This window comes from Bubalus bubalis, chromosome 17 (genome assembly GCF_019923935.1).
Source record: "Bubalus bubalis isolate 160015118507 breed Murrah chromosome 17, NDDB_SH_1, whole genome shotgun sequence".
NCBI classification, from domain to species: domain Eukaryota; kingdom Metazoa; phylum Chordata; class Mammalia; order Artiodactyla; family Bovidae; genus Bubalus; species Bubalus bubalis.
Window position 1 is genome coordinate 66,274,507 of NC_059173.1, and position 21,625 is coordinate 66,296,131.

The window sequence follows — 21,625 nt, forward strand, 5'->3', positions numbered from 1 at the left end:
CTTTCGCAGCCTCAGACACACGGACAGTGTCTCCTCTCACAAGCAGAAGAGTCTGTCCTCATTAGCTGTCTTTATGCGGGAAGCTCCCCCTATACATCCTATATGTCATCCCCTTGACCATCAGTTCAGTGCAGTCCCTCAGTCGTGTCCGACTCTTTGCAACCCCGTGGGCTGCAGCACACTGGGCTTCCCTGTTCATCACCAGCTCCTGGAGCTGCTCAAACTCATGTCCATCGAGTCGGTGATGCCATCCAACCATCTCATCCTCTGTTGTCCCCTTCTCCTCCCGCCATCAATCTTTCCCAGCATCAGGGTCTTTCCCAATGAGTAAGTTGTTCACATCAGGTGGTCAAAGTATTGGAGTTTCAGCTTCAGCATCAGGCCTTCCAATGAATATTCAGGCTTGATTTCCTTTAGGATGGACTGGTTTGATCTCCTTGCTGTCCAAGGGACTCTCAAGAGTCTTCTCCAACACCACAGTTCAAAAGCATCAATTCTTCAGTACTCAGCTTTCTTTATGGTCCAATTCTCACATCCATACATGACTACTGGAAAAGGCATAGCTTTGACTAGATGGACCTTTGTCGGCAAAATAACGTCTCTGCTTTTTAATATGCTGTCTAAGTTGGTCATAGCTTTACTTACAAGGAGCAAGTGTCTTTTAATTTCATGGCTGCAGTCCCCATCTGCAGTGATTTTGGAGCCAAAGAAAATAAAGTCTTTCACTGTTTCCATTTTTTCCCCATCTCTTTGCCATGAAGTGATGGGACTGGATGCCATGAGCTTCACTTTTTGAATGTTGAATTTTAAGCCTGCTTTTTCACTCTCCTCTTTCACTTTCATCAAGAGGCTCTTTAGTTCCTCTTCACTTTCTGCCATAAGGGTGGTGTCATCTGCATATCTGAGGTTACTGACACAGCTGCATATCTGAGGCCCTTGACCATGTTAATGCCTTTTTCCTGAAAATGTATACAGTCACAGTGTCTTCATTAAGGCTGGTTGATTATTTCAGGTTCAGGATAATAAAGTTTTATACAAGACTAGAAAATCTGTCTTCCTTCTAATACTCAGCATACTACTGAACCTTTGGTGAACCTTTGGGCTGGGATGCCACTTTCATCCATCCCTTGCTCTGTGCACCTTGAAGGACGTACCTTAACCTCCACCCCCCACCTCCTCCCTTCTGTCTCTCTTCCTCTTAGATACCTTTGCTTTTAAAGAGTACTTTCATCCTTCTGAGATGTCATCCCCTCACATTCAGTCATCATCTTCTATGGACCACTCCAGCTTCTGAGCTTGCTCAGTTCTTCTATTGTATTACTAACATACATCTGTCCACATTGAAAGATCCACAGCATGTGCTCCAGTAAGATCACTACTTGATTACACAGGCCTAGGCAACCTATTCTCTGGTGGCTCAGCTGGTAAAGAACCCATGTGCAGTGCAGGAGACCCAGGTTCAATCCCTGGGTTGGGAAGATCCCCTGGAGAAGGGAATGGCAACCCACTCCAGTATTCTTGCCTAGAAAATTCTATGGACACAGGAGCCTGGCAGGCTACAGTCCACAGGGTAGCAAAGAGTCGGACATGACTGAGTGACTAGCACTTTCACTTTCAAGCAATCTGTTAGTTAAAACAGTTAAAAGCAGAAAAACATAATGACCAATTAGGTCAAATTGTGGCTAATCTACAACAAATATGACGTTATACAGTTCAGGCTGGTTGTGGTACGTGCAGTTACAGAATTTTGCAAATCCTCCCATAGAAGTGAAGTCTATTTCCTCCCCCTTCCCTTGAACCTGTTTTGAATAGAATGTACTGGAAGAAATGTTGTGCAAGTTCTAGAACTAAAGACTGAAGAGGACTTGAGGGATCTGCCTTCATCCTCCTAGGATGCCACCTCTGCCAAATAAGAAAGCTGGGCTAAGCAAGTGAATGCAGAAAGCCCACATGGGTAAAGAAGCCCAGCAGATGTCTGGCACCAAGGTCCCAGCATGTAAGGTCCTCCTGGACTCTCTATCTCAGCAGAGTGCCGGCTCCCCAGAGTCAAATGAAAGAGCCGAGGCAGGACCAGCCGAAAACCACCCAACCCACAAAACCGTGAAGCTGAGATGGTATCATGTAAGTCATTAAGTTGGGTTGGGGGAATGATTATTACACAGAAACAGAGAGCTGCTACAAAGAAGTACATGAGGAGTAACAGCTGACATTCACCTATAGCTTTGGCCAGAAATCGGGCACTGTTGAGATTCTTCACTTCAGTTCGAATGCCCAAAGGCTCCCCAGGGCGATGCACAGATATATTGGCATCCACTCTTAACTGGCCCTCTGGAAGGAGAGAAAAAAAGACAACTCTTTAGAAATTCTCTGAGAGAACGTGGTCTTTTTAAGGCAAGAGAGTGCAAGCAATATCTGACTCTAGCTGATGTCCATGGTGCCAGTGGTAAAGAATCTGCCTGCCAATGCAGGAGATGAGACATGGGTTCGATCCTTGGGTCGGGAAGATCCCCTGGAATAGGACATGGCAACCCGCTCCAGTATTCCTGCCTGGAGAATCCCATGGACAGAGGAGCCTGGTGAGCTACAGTCCATGGGGTCACAAAGAGTCGGACACAACTGAGCGTGCACAAGCGTGCGTGGCGCGCACACGTGCGCACACACACACACACACACACACTCAAAGGAGGTAAGGTTGGTCCTGAAGTTCACGGCTGGTACTTCTGCCCACTTACAAGACTGACAGTCCTCAGGCATCTGCGGGGTGTGTGCGCACGTGTGCAGGGATATTTCTGTGCACTTGTACACAGGTAGAAGACAGAAGAAATTCTGGATATACCATCTGGGGAAATCTAATTTCTTTCGTGCCAAGTAAGAAAAACAACACTGTTAAAATGGAGGTTTACTCTGAAGTTTTATCCTGAAGTTTTTTTCAAAGCGTCAGAGCTGCGTTAGGGGGAAGGCCTCAGAAATTGTTATGTGATAGTCCTACACTGCTCTCTGAGGGAATGTGGATTTCCAACAGCGATTCCGGGAGATTTATAAGAGAGTCCTTGAGAATTTACAGCTCAAGGGCACAAGCCAGAAACGTGGGCTTTTTTCCCTCCTCCTTCCTCCAGGTACTGTAATAATTTCTTTCTTCTGCAAACAGGACTTGAATCCTTCCTGGCGGCTGTAGGGGTTTGCCACAGCAGACAGTGCTGTGGGGGGGACCAGAGACAGCAGCCTTCATTCTAGGAGAACTTTCTTTGACCCTGAACCTTGCCCCTATCCCCGCCCACTTTGGAAACAGTAACCCCTAAGGAAATAGGTAGTTTGTGAGATGACTAACAGGCTCTTGAGGAGGAAAGGGAAGCAAAATCCCAAGAGGAAAAGGGACAAAGAGAAGAAATCATCACATTTCACACCCTGCCAAGTACAGCTAGAATTCTCCATTCTCTAGTTTTATTTACAATATTTAAAACAGAACAAAAACAGACGACAAAATGCTGGATTTTTATTTTCTTAGGCAAGTCTTTAAACTTAAAAAGGATCTGTCAAACCTGAATGTGCTGATGAGTTAAGAAAAAAAATTTCTTTTCTAAGGTTTCATAAAAGTAAAAGCATATTAAAATAATAAAATAGCATGAATAAATTCCATGCCTAGAGAAAGAGACCCTTGTAAGGGCTCTCTACCATTCCCACTCTGCCACTCCCCAAGGGCCACCCATGCTGACAGGCAGGGAAAAGCCGCCTTTTAGCCCAGAAATGACTCTGTGTCTCTATTACTTCTCCCATTTCTCCAAAAACCTCTTAGCCCCTGTGGACACTGTGTGCTTCCTTGAGCCTCAAGAGTCCCCAGTGACTTCTGATACCGTCAGACTCTCTATGGGGACCCTGCTTCATCCTCTGACTACATCCCGTCAGCTCCTCCCACAAACGTCCCTGGCAGTCGATCCCTGCCTCCGCATCCCCCTGCTGCCATCCCTGCCTGAGGGCTCGCATCCCACCCTGCCATCGGAGCGGAGACCCCTCCTCCTCCAGCCACCCGCCTCCCTTCGTTCTGGCCGTGTCCTCCCACAGGACTGCGGCATCTATCAGCGCTGGACCAGGCGCACAGCCGGCTCCCAGCGGTACCCCACCTCCGCCCAGCACTCACCAGCCCTCCCCTGGCCTTGGCCGCCGCGCCCCAGCGCTTTCCACCGCTCACTCCCTGCCTGCCGCTGGTCCCCACGTGCCCTGGTCATCACTGGTACTGTCCCTCCTTGAACCTCGGCTCAGCCTTCAAGGTCCCACATGAGTGGGACTTTCTCTTCCCCACCTCTACTGGTGCTCCTCTGAGTTACCGGAATACACGCTCAGGACCGCAGCCTATTCGGAATTCATCTTATCTTTAAGACCAGACGGAAGGCCTTTGAGAATGGGGCCCAAGTGTAGAATCCCCACCCCTTTTTCCTTCCAAGGACACCATTCCTTCCGTTCTCGCCTCTCTCCATACCAGTTGCTAATTTTCTTCCTTATGGCCCCTGTATGTATACGTATGCAACAGTATTTTTCACTAAAAACAGAACCTGAAGACCTGCTCCCTTGAATGCAATTCTCTCTCCATCATCCGGCTAGTCTCTGCTTTCCTTTTCAGCAAATCCTCTCAAACAAATACTGTTTGCTTGCTGCCACACAGTCTCCATGATCTCACCCTTCAGTCACTCCTGAACCTGTCAGCCTGGCTTCTGCCCCCACCTCCCAGAAAACACCTTACCAAAGTCACCAACAGGCCCTGGCCGTCGAATCCCTCGGACACACGGACACCGGACATGCTGTGCCTTCACCTCGCTAGATACACCAGCAGCACGTAACATGCCAACCCCCTCAGCGGCTGGCACCATCACTCTCTAGGTGTCCTCTGGGCTCCTGAGCTCGTTTCCACGTCTCTGTCATCTGTTCCCATCCTTGCGCGCTCTCTGTAAAGGAGTGTGGCTTTAAACACCACCGCTGCTCTGACAAGCCCTAGACTTCTCACTTCAGCCCAGACCCCTGCTCTGACCTCTGACATCTCCTTCAGCTCGCCGTGGGGGCGGTCGGGGCGCGTCAGTTTCCCCAACTGAAGGATCTGCCCATCCGCAGAGCCTCCCGGTGACGGCAAACAGCGCCACCACCTCGTGCCTCAAGTGAGACCTCTTCCTGCCTCTTGCCTTCTACGTCCGCCTGTTAACAAATCCTGTTGTTTCTAAAAACCCCCTCGAAGCCACCTATCTTGACCTCTCCATCCTCACGAACACCAGCTCTGCCCACACCAGCACCACCTCCACTGAACTACTGGGAAGGCTTCTTACCCGGGCTCTGCCTCCACTCGTACCCTGAAACCCGTGGTCCAGAGCAGCCACAGTGGTTTCCTAAAACATTCATCTGACTCTGTCTTTCAATGGCTTAAAACCCTTCTGTGACCTCCCACTGTGGAACGAAATCCAAACTTATCTTGGTCTTCTCACTGTGGTTTAGCCCTCTGACCTTTTCAGTCTTACCTGAGGCACAGCCCCCTGCTCCTGGCCCTCTCCCTGCCCCCCTGGTGTTAATACCTGCAGGCACATTCTACACTTTCCCTCACCTCCAGGACGTGGCCTGGGCTCCTGGCTGGGTGCTCACCCTCTAGCTGACGCTGGCTGGAGCCTTGGAGTGTTCTCCTGAAGTCCTCGCCTTCCAACAGTATCCTTTATCACGGTACCTTCTGTGCTTGCTTAACGCACTTCTCACTACGTGCTGTGAGCTAAGTCGCTTCGGTCATGTCCAGCTCTTTGCGACCCTATGGACTGTAACAGCCCGCCAAGCTCCTCTGTCCATGGGGTTTTCAGACAAGAAGACTGAAGTGGGCTGCCATGCCCTCCTCTTCCAGGGGATCTTCCTGACCCAGGGATTGAACCCTCATCTCTTATGTCTCCTGTGCCAGCAGGTGGATGCTTTACCACTGCACCACCCGGGAAGCCCCACTTATCGCTGTAACTATTAAACTACTTCGTTTTATTTGTTAATGTATATGTCTGTCTCGTGAATACATACTCTCTTCCTCACTGCTCTATTCAGAACCTAGAGCTGGCTCTGGCACAAGGTAACTGTTGGATGAATTCACACCCTGGTACTTGCCTGAGAAATCAGTAAGCAGACTGGTCTCACAGTAGGTTCCTGACAAGTTCTAAAGTTCTGTCTGAACAGGACTAGTCTACTGAATCATCTGAAAGGCCCATTCAGCTCAAAGGAAAACTTGCCAAGTATGCTGAGCTCTGCCCAACCCCATTTCAGTATTTGGGAGAGAACTTTTTTTGAGCTCTGAGAACCTTGAATAGGACCTCACTTGCTTTTAAAATAAAACCATCTCTCACAATTTAGACTTTTAATTTGGAAGAGGAACAAAAGCACGAGTTTCAGTGTCTCCCAGGGAAGATCACGCTCTGCAGATGCCTGAGGGACTCATTTAGTGTCCTGCAGTGTTGAAAGCGTTCACTTGCCTGGACTCAAATACAGTGCCCAACACGCACAAAAGGCGTTTTACCCAGTGAAGACGAAATGCCTTTTAAACAAATTAAGTTAAATTGCCTCAGGTCCACAAAAGCCTCACCAGCCAGGTTGGCTTCAACGCATTCTGCAACACCAGGGGAGGGCCTTCATGAGGACATTATCAAGCTCAATTTCCACCCTCTAGAAGCAGACATGTGTAACAGCAAAATGAAAAACCCCACCACTGAGCACAATGATATGGTGCAGTTACGTGCTATTTTTTTCTCCCCAAACACATCCACACATGAGAAATACAACACCAGGGCAGAAAACGGCTTCAGTCAACAGAAGCAGCCTGAGGATTTAGTGAAGGTCTGTTAAGCCATCTCATTCTGGTCATTCATTTCTGGTTTACTCTCCAGAACGCAGATAACAGGGTTTGACAAAAAGTAAGATAAAATAGTGTGACCCAACTTTACTGAAAATATTTCATATAGCTTATTTATCTACAATGAGTGGTATTTCTGTAAACGTAATACTACTTATTAGTATTAATAAGCACATAACATTTAATGAGCACAGGCTATTTGTCAAGACTTGTGATATGTTTTGTGTATATTATCACATTCACTCCCTACAATACAGCATTAATGACAAAGCCACTTAGATGTCCTTGAGGTGATTCACACTTGACAGTCCCCAAACGGAGTTCCAGGCTTCCTCCCACAAGGCTGTTGCTGGCTCGCTCAGCCCACTCTGCTGCCCAGCTCTTATCTGATACTCACCCAGCTTCTACAGCTGGAAGCAGAGGACAGGACTCCACCCCAGGTCTGGGACCATGGTGTCTGAAGCACCTACTCTGCTACCCCAGGTCTCCAGGCTGTTTGGCCCCCCTGTCGCGGCTGGCACCAGGAAGCAGGGGCACGCAGTGCTTAAATAGGAGGGCTCCGATCCCAGCTCAGTCACTTCCTGTGTGCCCTGGCCACACCACCCAACCTGTAAGCCTCCACTCCTCATGTACAACAGGCACAGCAGTAACAGTCTCCGGGGAAAGTAATGGGATTTAAATGTGAAGAAAAATTAATTTTAAAGAACGCTTTCTGAACAGATGAGCATGTTTAAACCAGCAGGCAGTACGGCCCTGGAAACATTTAGTGTATCGACGTGGGTACACGCTCCCCTCAGCAGACTGCTCCAAGGATCTCAACAGTAATGGCCACTGAGAAGGAAATGACTTCTGGAACCCAGGCCGAGCCAGCCCACGCTCATTAGCAAAACTATCGGGAACTCACTGAATCACAGCCCGGAGCAACTGAAGCTTCACTGCAAAAGCACGCAGGGGTCCACTGGCGCCCTCCGGGGTGGCCCTCGGTTCCGAGACCTGTCTCCACTGCGGTGGGGGCACGTAAGGACGAGCAAGGGGGCTGGGCTGACAGCTGAGGGCACCAACAGCGGGACCCCTGCAGACTCCAGGCGGACCTTAGCTCCCCACAGCACTCAGGACTCCCTCACACACGCTGCCGCTGTGCCAGGGGCAACGCTGTTGGATTCATATTTAGAAGCAACAAAAAGCATCATGACGAATGAGATTTAATAAACCCTCTCTGCCGTCACCGCCTGATGAGTCCTTGCTGCTCTGGTTTATCTCTTGGCAAGGACCTGATGGACTATTTCTCAGCTAACAGGTGGCCTGTTTATTATCCCATAGGTTTGGTAGGAACCACAGTTATTTTGAAAAAGAATGGAAAAATAAAAAGAATTTTTTAACAGCAAGAGTGCAAAAATGGATAACCATTCAGCCTGCCCATATTTCATTTCTGTTCTATGTGTAAAAAGGCAGCAGGAGTCATAAATCTAGCATGGAGAGGTCTCTTATTCTAACACGGACCCTCTTTTCTATACACAGACTTGCAGGCAAGCTAACCTTTACGCCACTCAAACTCCTGTGGCTCTGTTTGTCCAGCCTGTAGCTTAAAGAAGACAGCAAATCAGCAAGTTCTGTCTCCAGATTCAACCCAGACCATGGCTTTGATGTTACAATTTGTTGCCCATAAAATGTCCTATGTGACAAAGATGACGTTACAGCTTCTGAAGTCCCTTTGTAACATGCAAATAAATGTGTGACAAAATGGTCAATAAATGGTATTATAACCTAACAGGCAGATGGATCATCTGCGTCGACAGTACTTAATGGCACCCCTTGTGACTACCTGAGATGGTTAATTGTGTGAACAGGACTGAGCCAAGGGGAGCCTGGATATTTGGTTAAATGTTATTTTGGATGTGTCCTTAGGGTGTTTCTGAAGGAGATTAACATTTGAACTGATAGTGAGTAAAGCAGACTACCTGTCCATGAGGGTGGGCCTCATTCAATCCACTGAAAACAAGAACAAAGGGCCCAGTGGGGGTGAAACCAAAGAAGATGCTATGGGGCTCCTGGACAACGAAGCCTTCTGTGTCCCCCATTTCTTGCTTGTAGGGAACAGACTCCAGCCTCTGCGCCCTCCCCTGAGTTCCAAAGGGCAGATTCAAACATGCTAATCAGGGAAGGAAGGAGATGCATACACAAGGGAGGGGCAGGCAAGAAACACTAGTGCAGCCCTGGGGCGGGGTCCTGGTTCCGCCCCAGGAGATTCACACAACAAGCTCTTTATAAGAACTAAGATCAGATCAGATCAGTCACGTGTCCGACTCTTTGTGACCCCATGAATCGCAACACGCCAGGTCCATCACCAACTCCCGGACTTCATCAGAGTCAACTCTTTTCCAATGAGTCAACTCTTCGCATCAGGTGGCCAAAGTACTGGAGTTTCAGCTTTAGCATCATTCCTTCCAAAGAAATCCCAGGGCTGATCTCCTTTAGAATGGACTGGTTGGATCTCCTTGTAGTCCAAGGGACTCTCAAGAGTCTTCTCCAACACCACAGTTCAAAAGCATCAATTCTTCGGCACTCAGCCTTCTTTACAGTCCCACTCTCACATCCATACATGACCACAGGAAAAACCAGAACTAAAGTCCGCAACAAATGGAAGATGTTAACTGTTTGAAGAAGCACTCTTCACTCCAGAGAAAAGATGACAGTTTGATAACCTTCAGTTCAGTCCTTCAGTCCTCTTGCGACCCCATCGACTGCAGCACGCCAGGCCTCCCTGTCCATCACCAACTCCCAGAGTCCACCCAAACCCATGTCCATTGAGTTGGTGATGCCATCCAACCATCTCATCCTCTGTCGTCCCCTTCTCCTCCTGCCCCCAATCCCTCCCAGCATTAGAGTCTTTTCCAATGAGTCAGCTCTTTGCATGAGGTGGCCAAAGTACTGGAGTTTCAGCTAGAGCATCAGTCCTTCCAATGTACATTCAGGACTGATTTCCTTTAGGATGGACTGGTTTGATAGCCTTGTAGTCCAAGGGACTCTCAAGAGTATTCTCCAACACCACAGTTCAAAAGCATCAATTCTTCGGTGCTCAGTTTTCTTTATAGTCCAACTCTCACATCCATATACGACTATTGGAAAAACCATAGCCTTGACTAGACGGACCTTTGTTGGCAAAGTAACGTCTCTGCTTTTTAATATGCTGTCTAGGTTGGTCATAACTTTTCTTCCATGGAGTATCATTTTATTTCATGGCTGCAGTCATCATCTGCAGTGATTTTGGAGCCCCCAAAAATAAATTTTGCCACTGTTTACACTGTTTCTCCATCTATTTGCCATGAAGTGATGGGATCAGATGCCATGATCTTAGTTTTCTGAATGTTGAGCTTTAAGCCAACTTTTTCACTCTCCTCTTTAACTTTCATCAAGAGGCTCTTTAGTCCTTCTTTACTTTCTGCCATAAACATGGTGTCATCTGCATATCTGAGGTTATTGATACTTCTCCCAGCAACCTTGATTCTAGCTTGTGTTTCCTCCAGCCCAGTGTTTCTCATGATGTACTCTGCATAGAAGTTAAATAAGCAGGGTGACAATATATAGCCTTGACGTATTCCTTTTCCTATTTGGAACCAGTCTGCTGTTCCAGATCCAGTTCTAACTGTTGCTTCCTGACCTGCATATAGGTTTCTCAAGAGGCTGATCAGGTGGTCTGGTATTCCCATCTCTTTCAGAATTTTCCACACTTTGTTGTGATCCACACAGTCAAAGGCTTTGGCATAGTCAATAAAGCAGAAATAGATGTTTTTCTGGAACTCTCTTGCTTTTTCAATGATCCAGCGGATGTTGGCAATTTAATCTCTGGTTCTTCTGCCTTTTCTAAATCCAGCATGAACACCTGGAAATTCACTGTTCACATATTGCTGAAGCCTGGCTTGGAGAATTTTGAGCATTACTTTACTAGCGTGTGAGAGGAGTGCAATTGTGCAGTAGTTTGAGCATTCTTTGGCATTGCCTTTCTTTGGGATTGGAATGAAAACTGACCTTTTCCAGTCCTGTGGCCATTGCCGAAGTTTTCCAAATTTGCTGGCATATTGAGTACAGCACTTTCACAGCATTATCTTTCAGGATTTGAAAGAGCTCAACTGGAATTCCATCACCTCCACTAGCTTTGCTCATAGTGATGCTTTCTAAGGCCCACTTGACTTCATATTCCAGGAGCCCTGGCTCTAGGTGAGTGATCACACCATTGTGATTATCTGGGTCACGAAGATCTTTTTTGTACAGGTTTGTGTATTCCTGCCATCTCTTCTTAATATCTTCTGCTTCTGTTAGGTCCCTACCATTTCTGTCCTTTATTGAGCCCATCTTTGCATGAAATGTTCCCTTGGTATCTCTAATTTTCTCGAAGAGATCTCTAGCCTTTCCCATTCTATTGTTATCCTCTATTTCTCTGCACTGATCACTTAGGAAGGCTTTCTTATCTCTCTTTGCTATTCTTTGGGATTCTGCATTCAAATGGGTATATCTTTCCTTTTCTCCTTTGCTTTTGGCTTCCCTTGTTTTCTCAGCTATTTGTAAAGCCTCCTCAGATAGCCACGTTGCTTTTTTGCATTTCTTTTTCTTGGGGATGGTCTTGATCCCTGTCTCCTGTACAATGTTAGGAACCTCTGTCTATAGTTCATCAGGCACTCTGTCTATCAGATCTATTCCTTTAAATCTATGTCTCACTTCCACTGTATAGTCATAAAGGATTTGATTTAGGTCATACCTGAATGGTCTAGTGATTTTCCCTACTTTCTTCAATTCAAGTCTGAATTTGGCAATAAGAAGTTCATGATTTGAGTCACAGTCAGCTCCCAGTCTTGTTTTGCTTACCGTATACACCCTCTCCATCTTTGGCTGCAAAGGATATAATCAATCTGATTTTGGTGTTGACCATCTGGTGGTGTCCACGTGTAGAGTATTTTCTTGTGTTGTTGGAAGAGGGTGTTTGCTATGACCAGTGCCTTCTCTTGGCAGAACTCTATTAGTCTTTGTTTGCCCTGCTTCATTCTGTACTCCAAGGCCAAATTTGCCTGTTACTCCAGGTGTTCCCTGACTTCCTACTTTTGCATTCCAGTCCTCTATAATGAAAAGGACATCTTTTTTGGGTGTTAGTTCTAGAAGGTCTTGTAGGTCTTCATAGAACCGTTCAACTTCAGCTTCTTCAGTGTTACTGGTTGGGGCATAGACTTGGATTACCATGATATTGAATGGTTTGCCTTGGAGATGAACAAAGATCATTCTGTCGGTTTTGAGACTGCATCCAATTACTGCATTTTGGACCGTTTTGTTGACTATGATGGCTACTCCATTTCTTCTAAGGTATTCTTGCCCACAGTTGTAGATATAATGGCTATCTGAATTATGTTCACCCATTCCAGTCCATCTTAGTTCACTGATTCCTAGAATGTCAATGTTCACTCTTGCCATCTCCTGTTTGACCACTTCCAATTTGCCTTGATTCATGGACCTAGCATTCCAGGTTCCTATGCAGTACTGCTCTTTACAGCATCGAACCTTGCTTCTATCACCAGTCAATCCACAAGTGGGTGTTGTTTTTGCTTTGGCTCCATCTCTTCATTCTTTCTGGAGTTATTTCTCCACTGATCTCCGGTAGCATATTGGGCACCTACCAACTGGGGGAGTTCATCTTTCAGTGTCCTATCTTTTGCCTTTTCATACTGTTTATGGGGTTCTCAAGGCAGGAATACTGAAGTGGTTTACCATTTCCTTCTCCAGTGGACCACATTTTGTCAGAACTCTCCAGTATGACCTGTCCATCTTGGGCAGCCCTACAGTGCATGGCTCATAGTTTCACTGAGTCAGACAAGGATGTGGTCCACATGATGAGACTGATAACCTTGAGAACCACAGAAGCTCATCAGGAGATCACCTGAGGCTAGATTCAAGGAGCAAGGCCCTGCACACACCCAGCTCCTTGCCAGCAACCCCACCCTTCAATCACTGGTGTAAAACTCTTCACCAAATCCTCCCAGGTTGGGACACACAGTGTTGAGGGGCATGGATCCACCTGAAACAGGGTGGGTACAACCCTTGAAAGAGTGAGTAGCCTGAGAAGTCAACATAAACTGATTAGAACCAAATAGGTCCAAGATGGTGGGCAAGCTGACTTCCAGTATCCCTGAGCCTCAGTGTATGCTCACTGTAAAACATGAGCAAGCTAAATTACACAACCACAGGTGCCAGGACAGTTCCCAGGCTCATCATCAAAGACCAAAAAGTGAGCAGTGCCCCAATTCCTGGAAATCTCCATCCCTTCCCCAAAACAGTTGGAATAATCCTCCCAATCATTAGCCTATGAAATTACCCAGCTCATAAAAGCTAACTATGCCATATTTCAAGGCCCCTCTCACCTCATGAGATGGTCTACAGCCTGTCTGTGGAATGTGTTTCTCTCTAAATAAATCCGCTTCTCACCTATCACTTTATCTCTCACGGAATTCTTTCTGCAACGAGACATCAAGAACCTAAATCTTAATCTTCATTGGGCTTCCCTGGTGGCTCAGATGGTAAAGAATCCGCCTGCAATGTGGGAGACCTGGGTTCAAACCCTGGGTTGGGAAGAGCCCTGGAGGAGGGCATGGCAACCCGCTCCAGTATTTTTGCCTGGAGAATCCCTGTTGACAGAGGAGCCTGGTAGGCTACAATCCATGGGGTCACAAAGAGTCAGACATGATTGAGCGACTTAGAACAGGTAACCTTCATTAAGTACTAAAACAAGGTGTGTGATCTTAGTTGGAACACTGTGGGTTTTCGCCAGATTTTGAGTCCCTGGCTGCGTGGGTTCAAGTCGCAGTCAGGGTTATAGCCAGGTTGTGGGCACAAGTCCCAGTCTGAATTACACAGTTTCACCTGTTTGCCTGGCAAAAAAAAATCAAGCTATTCTTTTCTATTTCACCCAAAACTCTTTCTCTGAGATTTGATTTAGCACTGGTGCAGAGGCTGAGTTTTCAGCATCAGGGGAAATCTGCTGTCTCTGCTTGACTGCCTTGGAGCTGGGATAGCAGTCTTGCCTTGGACTCGGGCTCAGATTGGAATGTACACCCCTGGTTGTCCTGATTCTCAGGCCTTCAGTCTCAAGCTGGAACAATAATACTATTGGCTCTCCTGCTGCTTGCTGACTGTAAATCTTGATGACATCTCAGCCTCCACAATCACATGAGCTAATTCCTTATAGTTAATCTCTTTATCTCTCTCTCTCACACACATACACATATTTATTCTGTTTCTCTGAAAAATCTAGACTAACACACCAACGTACAGACCAGTGGATTAACCCATTGCAGACGAAGAACTTGCTCCCTTTCTCTACACTGTCAGGGAGTGCTCTGTGAGTGGCAGTTTTTTAAAAGACCCTGGGAACAGAAAATAGGGGGAAACCACAGAAGAGATGAGCATGGGGATATAAGGATGGGCAGAGCAGTGACAGGAGGGGCAATAAAGAAACTGACCGAAACTTGTGACCTTTATATCCAATCGGCAAACACTTAAAATGTATAGTTTCCTTGATCCCAAATTTGCACAGTTTCTTCTGTTTAACTCCCTATTACATTTCTATTATGTATATCTAAGAAATATAATTTAAATTATAAATGCATTTAACTTTATCTCACAGTTAAAGTTTTGTGAAATCATAGTCTTGGTTTGCAGTTGATACAATTTGGCTTCAGTTTTACCTGGATGAAAACTTTGTATAAAAGGCAGAAAAGAAAAAGACCCAAAGGAAAAGCATTAACTGGCAATTAAGCACTGTCCACACAGAACTCACAAGCTAAGGGCTACTCTGGATAAATACGCTGTCTTCTCTCTGAGGCTGATGAAGCTATTCAAACACATTATTTTATTAATTCTCACAGCATCCTGATGCAAGAAGCAGGAGGACGCCTCTGGTCCCTCAACTTCTAATCTCACACTCTGGGGCTCAGCTGCCTCTGTAGGGCTGCTGTTTGTGTGTTTATTTTTGGTCAGGGGCTCAGAAAAGAATCCATGGGAATTCTAAGGGGGAGAAAACACCCTGAGGGAGAAAAGGCTGAGAAAGGATACAAACAATCCCACTATAGCTAATGTAGAGGATACACTCCAGTGAGAAGAGAGCACAGAAGCAGAGAGGGAGAAGGGGGAGAGGAGCGAGCTTCTTCTGCGGCTTTTACCTGCCATGTTCGCCTGGCTGGTCCCCAAGGCCTGAAGAATCAGCTGCAGCTCCCTGACAGCTGTGGCTGCCTCTTCTCCACAGGACATGTCCGGCTCCAGGACCACTTCCAGAAGGCCGATCCCTACCAGAAAGACAGGGTCAGCCTGACCGGACCTCTCTAGTTTCGGTCCCCAGGCACATCAGGCTAGAGTTTTAGGAAAACCCTGTGCCACTGACGGGCTTCCCGAGTGGCTCAGTGGTACAGAATCTGCCTGCAATGCAGGAGACGTCAGGTCTGATCCCGGGGTCAGGAAAGTCCCCTAGAGGAGGGCGTGGCTACCCACTCCAGGATTCTTGCCTGTCGAATTCCATGGACAGAGGAGCCCGGCGGGCCACAGTCCGTGGGGCTGCAGAGTGGGACACTGAGCGACTGAGCGTGCACACTCATTGATGGGCTCCGACTCACTTCTCTTTACCCTCACTTCTGAATTTTTAACTTCGGTTCTTTTAATGTCTGCTTCCGACACCAAGCTGTTTGGTCCCTGACTAGGTAGTGACATGGATCTCAGTTTAGTCGTGGGTTAGAAGCCAGTCCACAGAAAGCATAGTCCCCACCTGGCTCGCTAATCAGCTCCGTCAACACCAATGTTGATATCCTGACCCATCTGTCAACCTCCCTCCGGGGCCTGTTTCCTCACCTGGTTTGGGAAAACCCTGGAGGGGATGGGCGGTGGCAGGAAAGAAGACGAGCATCCCCAAGCCTACCTGCCCTGTTCAGGTCAATGAGCGTCTGGGACCGCAGGTCGTCGTGCAGGCTTTTGCCACTGTCCTGCTCCAGCTGGATCTGCTTCACCCTCACGGTCCTGGTGACCACCTGACTTGGCTTCCTCCCCACACAGACGCTGTACGCCAAGCTCCCGTTCACAGCGATCGGTAGCCTCTGCTGGGTAATCTGGTAGCCCGCCTGCAGGCAAATGGGGGCCAGAGTCACTAGTCTGTAAGTCAAAGCTGGGAACCAGTTGATCACTCCTTTTAATGTCCTAAAACTACAAGCTTACTTAAAAACACAATATGACAACAACAAAAAAAGGAAAACGAGCCGAAAGATTAGTCTATGTGCTGCAGCCATAATCTAGCCTGGCCTCTCCTGACTTCTCTGAGTCCCCCGTCCCCACGCCCCCAATAATGAAGCAGTAAAGCACACAGATCCTCGCTCTTCCCTGCGGAGTACCATTCTGGGGACTAACAGTCATCTCTCTGTCTGCAGCCTCTGAGAAAAGAGCCTGCTGTTTCCACTTAGCTCATTAGCTCAGCCCTGCATCTGCTTACTGGGCTCCTGACAGACCCTCTTACTGGGAGCGCTGGCTAAGCACCCTGCCACCGCGTCTCAGCGCAGCCGCCAGCAGCTGCCAGCGCTGCGAGGCTGGTTTTGCTCCTGCGCTCTGAGCTAACCGATCATGTCAGATGCCCTCCCTGAAAAAACTTCCCTTGTTCCTCGAGCCAGAACATGCGGTGACACTCACGCTCCCCTAACAGGAAGCATGGAGTGCTGAAACACGGATGGGTGTCGCCAGCGCTCCCTCACCACCTTCTGAGTGGGCAGGAAGGGCTCCTTTCAGATGCACATACACTGAAGAGAGGGCAGGTTAGACTCGGCGAAGAACCGGGGATGACACTGGCGCAGCACCCCCACTGTTCCCGGCGCTCCACACCGTTTAGTTCTCAGGAGCCCCAGGAACAGAGCACAGGGATGGAGAGACTAAGGCCCCATGGCCAAAGCCACAGAGCCAGTAAGCTTCAACATTAGGATCTGAACTCGGGTGACCTGGCTCCACAGTCTATGTTCCTGGCTTCCTGGCCAGCCCTGTTCAAGCTTAAGCTGTATCAGAATCACCTGGCAGGGCGGTCAAACCACAGACCTTCTGACCCCACCTGAAGCGTTTCTGACTCTGCAGGTCTGGGGTGGTGCCTGAGAATCTGTATTTCTGACACGTTCCTAGGAGACGCTGATGCTCGTGGCCTGGGGAACATACTTTGAGAACCTCTGCATTAGGCCACCTTGTTTTCTGTGCTAAGACAGCAAGTCTTAATCTGTAAAAATTAAACTCTGGGAATGGTTGCCAACTAAAATACAGATGCTCTGTGAAACTGTGATAATATGAATAAACTGTGTAGATAAAAACGAACACTTTTTTAGTATAAGCATGTCCCGTGTAATATTTGGCAACACTAACTCCAGATTATGTGAGCTACCTGGGCCCGAAAGATCAGAAAGCCAGAAAAAATAAAGCATCTCATTTTTCACTTGCTTACTGCTACATCTCCCACCTTAACCAAACTCGTTATCGCTCTTAAAAGATGAATAATGCAGTTTAATTATTTCTTCCCCACCAGGCAGTGGAACTTGCTAAAAAGCTGGCAGTCAGAGGGGAAAAATAGCAGCAACTAGAGAATTCAGGTTCCTGTTGCACTTTTTATTTAATTCCACTCCTGCGTGCACCTGCTGAAAGCAGCTCACCCCCGCCTTCAGTTCCGGGAGAATAACGTGAAACAGAATCAGCACTGCCGACGGCCTGAACCTCAAGCGGGGCCACACTCGCCACCAGAGGCTCAGAGCAAATCAAACATCATTTGGGAAACCCACTCAACATTACAGTTTTGGTTCAGTTCAATACTATGAAAAATTGGCTCCAGTTCACACTAGCTTTTCTCATAAAGAAAAAAAACTTTCTAATTTTAAGGAGAAGGCAGGTTAATATCGGGTTTACTGCTTTGCCAATTACTGTCATCCATCCAGGCTTCTGGTTCATGTTTCCGCTTACTACTGTCCACTTACACGGCCCTTGGGGACGGCAGGCATGTCTGCAGAGGAGATGGTCCTATTACTGGGAATCCCAACTTGACAGAGGGATGCTCTCCCTGTCCTCCGAGCCACAGAATGCATTGACCACTGCACGGAGGTGGCTTCTGTCCTACATGGCGATTAGCACCAAACCCCACAGCTGGGCTGAGCCTGAGAACGCAGGCTGCCTCCCCTCTGTGGTCAATTACAAACGAGCCCCCAGAAGCACGAGGCTCCTGGTTGGAGCTGGCAATCAGGACCCCGTGTCCGATCTGGTCTACGTTGCGGGGAACTGGCTTCATCAGCCAGGCAGGGCCCTCCGCAGGGCTGGACTGAGCTCTGGCTGAGGATGCACGCAGCACCCCCCACAGCCAAGTCCTGGCTCTGGGTACAGGGATGGACAGACAGACAGCGTACTCACAGGGAGGTCTGCATAGAAGTAGTGCTTCCGGTCAAACAAGGACTTCCTGTTGATGTGACAGTCCAGGGCCAGGCCGGTCATCACGGCTGCTTCCACGCACCGCCTGTTGAGGACCTGCGGGGACAGGACACTCACCGTCTGAGCAATTATGCTTCCCTGTGGACATCCTCCCTGGACCTGCGATCTCACCCTTCAACAGGTATGAGCTCTGGTTCTTCTTATGGGCAGCTCAGCTCACAAGCCAACTCAGTGTGTCTGGAATTGGGGAAGTGAGTGAAAGTTGTGTCGGACTCTCTGTGACCCTATGGCCTGTAGCCCGCCAGGCTCCTCTGTCCATGTGATTCTCTAGGCAAGAATACTGCAGCGGGTAGCTGTTCCCTTTTCCAGGGGATCTTCCCAACCCAGGGACTGAACCCAGGTCTCCCTCACTGCAGGTGGATTCTTTACCATCTGAGCCACCAGCGAAGCCCAAATTGGGCAAAGTTGATTAAAAAGTCATGGTGGTGGTGGGCACTTAATAACTGCCTCATCTGGAGTCCTTTCCCCTGACACCTGACACGACATCAAAGTTAACACAGAGGGTCCCAGCAAAGCTCAGGAGAGAGATAACTATAAGGAATACCTTAGTCTCATCCCACTGCTAGCAGAACAAGAAGCTGCTCAGAACACACAGAGGCACTGACTCCTGGAGGAGGATTGGAGAAGCAGCCCTCCAAACAACCTCGGTGAGGCTGGGAAACACCGAGACAAAGAGAGAATGCGCTTCTGGAACCGACAGGGCTGCAGCCATCTCCCCCAGGGCTGGGAAGTGCCGCGCGCCTGCCTCCTGCTTCGGGTCCAGGCCCAGCTGAGCCCCCAGAAGGCGGGCCTGGGCACGTTTCCCCTTCACCTGCTGCCCCTGGGGCTCCCGAGTTCCTTTTGGATCCCACCCTGTTCAGCTTTTAGGAGCATAAGACCAAGGAAGGGCTAGCATATTTTCCAGCTCCAAAGGAAGCAAACAGCTTTCGGAAATCTGGGTGGGTAAGTGGCCGGATTAAGGTGGACAACTAGAGATAAGGAAAAAATGTATTGAGATGTGGAGTCAGACAGGCCCTCACCCCTCTTGCGCTGTGTGTCTGTACAGCTGCAGGCCTGGAAGCCACAGTTCCCCATCTCAGGGAGAGAGAGAGAGTTACGGTCCACCATGCAGAGTGGGCAGTCACAGCTGGCTACAATCACAGCCCCTCTAGGGCAGGAATTCAATAAACAGTCCCTTTTCCCCACTCTGCTTCAGGGGAAGTTTTGAGGACTGCGCTTGCTCTGCAATATGTTTCTGTTTTTCATTAGAATATTTATGAGGTTCTTTAGTGCATTTAGTATGTTTTTATCTGTGTAAGGCTTTCCGGCTAAGGTTTTTCACAATCGCCATTTTATTTCCACCTCACAGCAACTCTGTAAAGAAGCAATTTGTACTATTTCAACGTATCAGAAAAAGAATAAAGACCCAGAAAGACCAAGAGACTCGCCCAGACCTCAGAGCAGGCAAATGATAAAGCCAGCTCGAGTCCACACGTGCCCGAGCCCAGAGGGTGACAGACAGAATCCCCGTGGTGTGGGGACCAGGCACCCAGACACGGGTGGGACTTGTTGATCAGACAGAGTCTAAATGCAAACCTGTGTAAGAAAACGTGAGAGGTATCTCTGCTTGCTGCAACATACAACCCCCCTCAGCCCCCCCCCCACCCCAAAGAAAAAGCCAACAGCAAACCTCCCTCCTAAAAACATCCTCCCAGGCCTGGTTTTGGAAGCCAGGTTACAAAATGGAGCTGTCTCACAGCTTCTATTCAGAGCTCTTCATTTTGGGCCAAGTAATATTGTCAGCTCTTAAGTAATAATGGTTTTCATGAAAAGATGTGTGTGTGCTGGGGGCGCTGGGGTGGGGAGACACAGGATGCTCTAATTATCGATGTTTTTACTTGCTAATGTTTGGCGTTTTACTGAACAGTTGTTACCACAATATAAATAGAGCTGGTGGAGAATCCTGCCAAATTCAAGCCTGCAGATCTGATCTGGGCCAAGGCGCACGAGAACCTGAAGCTGGGGTCCTGCCCCAAGGCTCGCCCCTCTGGGGCTGGGCAGCAGCGTGGCGTGCCTGGAGACTGCTGGACTGGCCGCCTGTCAGTTCTTGCTTTTCCACCCCACTCTTCTCTAACCACCGCTTTTTCTCTCGTCTCTGCCCAGTCTGCCCCTTTGGGACCAACCTGCTCCCTCTTTCTAGGCCTGGAGAGCACCCAGGTCTGTTTTGCTTGCTTCTTTCTGAGCATGTGTTGCTAATAAACACCCCGTGCCTGGTGCTGTGGGGGAGTGGAGAGCCACGGGTGATCACAGACTCACTCTCCCCGTGTGCGCACGAGTACCTGGGCACTTGATAAACCATCATCAATTTCCAAAGGATAAGAATGCGGTAAAACACATAAACATTACAGCAGTATTGAATATACTTTAATCTTTTCTTGATGATTTAGAAGGCCTGGAGCACTTCAGGGTCAGGGTTATAAGCATCCATCATCACCACACTACAGTTGCACAGAGGGGCTAGTAAACAGAGAGAGCCAGTTAAAAGAATGCCAAGAAAAAAGAATTTATTACAATCCACTCAAGCTGCTTGTGACAGATGGAGGTCCAGGTCAGCATGTTCTGAGGAGAGGATGCAGAATTGGAAACTTCAGCTGGGGCTGTCTTTATCTCACACGGTGCCTTCAGTGTCTATACAGACAGTTCTAGGCTTGAGGGGTGCCGAGCCACACAGGACGCTGCCGCTGGCCTCAAGGAACGTGCGCTGGGGACGTGAGCCTGCCGGCATGGCCTCCACCCTCTGCAAGTGCGTCATCCCCATGAGCACGGTCCTGATAAAGGCTCAAACCCTACAGCGTCCTGCGGCCTAAAATCACTTGGTGACCGCCATGTCTACACGGGAAAGGCCAGCCTCTGCCACGGTCTAGCGCTGGCCTCCATCTTCAGTTCCATCTCCTAACACACACACACACACACACACACACACACGCACACACACGCACACAGGAAAGGCCAGCCTCTGCCAGGGTCTAGCACTGGCCTCCATCTTCAGTTCCATCTCCTAACACACACACACACACACACACACACACGGGAAAGGCCAGCCCCTGCCACGGTCTAGCGCTGGCCTCCATCTTCAATTCCATCCCCTAACACACACACACACACACACACACACCCTGTCCTCTGCTGCATGGTCTAGCGCTGGCCTCCATCTTCAATTCCATCTCCTAACACACACACACACACACGGGAAAGGCCAGCCTCTGCCACATT

The 21,625-nt window shown here is 48.5% G+C and overlaps 1 protein-coding gene across 5 annotated transcripts in view; it reads right to left on the reverse strand.

Annotated features, from left to right (window-relative positions):
- GATB (glutamyl-tRNA amidotransferase subunit B) overlaps window positions 1-21,625 on the reverse strand; it is a 119,972-nt gene that overhangs the window by 56,181 nt on the left and 42,166 nt on the right. For 4 of the 5 annotated variants that reach the window (XM_006072197.4, XR_006545704.2, XR_003104355.3 and 1 more), the window contains exons 3-6: window positions 18,296-18,409; window positions 15,798-15,996; window positions 15,052-15,174; window positions 2,215-2,328 (exon numbers count right to left, since the gene is read on the reverse strand). In XM_006072197.4, the coding sequence (XP_006072259.3) occupies window positions 2,215-2,328; window positions 15,052-15,174; window positions 15,798-15,996; window positions 18,296-18,409 (550 nt within the window). The remainder of the gene's footprint in view (window positions 1-2,214; window positions 2,329-15,051; window positions 15,175-15,797; window positions 15,997-18,295; window positions 18,410-21,625) is intronic. The other variant, XM_025268173.3, reaches the window with a different exon arrangement.